We start from the raw sequence: 2,302 nt of genomic DNA, 5'->3' as shown, positions 1-2,302 counted from the left end.
TAAAGTTCTAATGATTGTAGGTGTAGGATCAGGTAAATCTGTTAAGTAACAACCACCAAATTCAAATTGAGAATTTAATTCTACTTGATATGCATAATAATGACTATCAAAACCTACAGTTATTATTTGCTTATATATGAAATAAGGAATTTTTAATTCACCAATAAATATTTTTACTATTTCTCCAAAAATGCAATTATCTAAATTGACTTCTAATACTAATACCATACCAGGTTGGTATAATATTCCTTTATAATCCAACCATGATACATATACTTTCAACTCTGTAGGAATTTTATTTAAAAAAATTGATGACAATTCTACAGTTGGAGCAATTATAAAACTTTTGCTCATTTTTAAATCTGGCCCTAAACCAGACATAGTCAAATATCGACTTGCCATTTGCAGTTGAATTTTATTTGCTAGAGTGTGACCAAGGTTGATTCTACAAGGAATTGAATTTGCAAAAGCTTTTAATATCTTATGCTTGGCTTCAAATCTAATACAAGAAGTCAATATTAATGGTCCATTTTTAATTAAAAGTCTCCCATAATGGGTTAACATGTGAAATTTAGGTTTAAGATTACTTCCAGATAATAACAAATAAAGTCTATTATGTTCAGCCACTATTTGATCCAATAAATGAGAACATTCGGATTGAATTGTTTTTGCACAGCAAATATCAACAATTTTTCGCAACGCTATATACAATTGCCAAACAGGGGTTTCTATAGGAACTAGTTCGCCAACAATTAATGTAAAATATCTAACAAGACACAACATTTCAGAAGATGACATAGTTATATATCCTTTATTTAAATGATTTTGGTTAATTGGTGGAGGTGAATTTTTGATTTCTGAAACTCCATATTCAAATAATATTATGCGATTATTTAAAGTTTCTAATGTAATATACTTATCATTTATTAATTGTGTGATTATAACAGCCATATCATAACGAGCAACTCCCTCTGTTACATCATGCATAAAATCGCATACACTATTAATTATTACATGATAATTAGGAATAGCATTAAATACACAAAGTTCATTTACACCTGTTTCAGATACATTTTCCTGAAGGACATCTAGCATATAGTTTTCTTCACTTCTAAGTGATTCTGTACATTCTAAAAGCATCTTTTGAGCGCTTGTTTTATGGGAGCGACAAATTCTACAACAATAATTGGCTGAAAAACTTGACACAAAGCCTAATATAGAATTAAGACCCAAATTGTCACCCAAGACTAGTCCAAGAACAAAATACACCTGAATAATATTTGAATTAACTGTAATAGTAATTCCATTTTCTTGTAAATCAATTAAATCATTAATCAGAGAAGCGAACATAGTTTTATTATTGAATTTTGAATTTCCCAGATCTGAAGAGTGAAATAAGAATGCAGCAAATATATTATCTAATGTTGATAAATATTCTGGGGGAAAAGCAGGAATTGTATAATATACACAGCCCATTTTATGTATACCAGAGTGCGATCCTAAAGGGTTTCCTATTTCAACATCATCATAATACAAGAATATAGGAAAAACAATTTTATTACTAAATTTATGTTTGATAGACTTCCAAGTAGTACCATTTAGAAATGATGAAAGTATTTGATTTTGGTTGGTAGAAGCTTCAGTATATTTAAAGGCTGCTTCGAAAACCCCAGGAAATTCAAACAATAGTCTAAGATTTTGTTTCATTGATAGCAAATGTCCTTGAACTGGTACCATTATTTGTCGATCTATGCCAGAAATATTTTTTTTTTCAATTGTGTGACCTATCACTATTGTTTTGGGTTTAAAAAACAAATTATTATCCTCAAAAAATTTAAATCTCTGATATTCAGTTTTGAAATTGAAAAAAGGATTAGCCAAAGTATCAAATAAATAATCTATTTCATTTTTTTCAGAAATACTGCACTCCTTTAAATGAGGCATAACCATGTTTTTTAAAAATGAAACAATACCACTAGAAAATAAATCTGATATTCCATCTACTATTTCCTGCATTAGAGTCTCAGTTACGGTAGGTTTTTTATATAAATTGGTGATAAATTGTAAAACACTCTTAGTAATAATATTTTTATAAGATGTATTTAAATTGTTTAAGTTAATCATCACTGAACTATTTATTTGATTTTGCTCACATTCAGATAAATTATTATCAATGGTATCAGATGAATCTAATACAGAAGTACTATTATCAATGGTATTAGATGATTCTAATACAGAATTACTTAAATTATTAATTTCAACACAGGTGGTAGTTACTGGAGAAGTATGAAATTTCATTAAA

At 28.2% G+C, this 2,302-nt stretch overlaps 1 protein-coding gene across 1 annotated transcript; it reads right to left on the bottom strand.

Moving 5' to 3' along the window:
* Positions 1–177: 177 nt before the first annotated feature.
* On the bottom strand, positions 178–2,016 carry LOC103311498 (the record flags this gene model as incomplete). Its single annotated transcript, XM_008191135.1, has 2 exons — positions 917–2,016; positions 178–766 (listed from the first exon to the last, which is right to left on the bottom strand). Coding segments are annotated over exons 1-2 (1,689 nt in total), but the record flags the coding sequence as incomplete, so codon positions are not given.
* Positions 2,017–2,302: the final 286 nt, after the last annotated feature.

Source organism: Acyrthosiphon pisum, unplaced genomic scaffold (genome assembly GCF_005508785.2).
Source record: "Acyrthosiphon pisum isolate AL4f unplaced genomic scaffold, pea_aphid_22Mar2018_4r6ur Scaffold_2825;HRSCAF=3355, whole genome shotgun sequence".
Lineage (NCBI taxonomy): Eukaryota > Metazoa > Arthropoda > Insecta > Hemiptera > Aphididae > Acyrthosiphon > Acyrthosiphon pisum.
The sequence above is the reverse complement of the archived record's forward strand: the minus strand, read 5'-3'. Positions and strand labels throughout refer to the sequence as shown.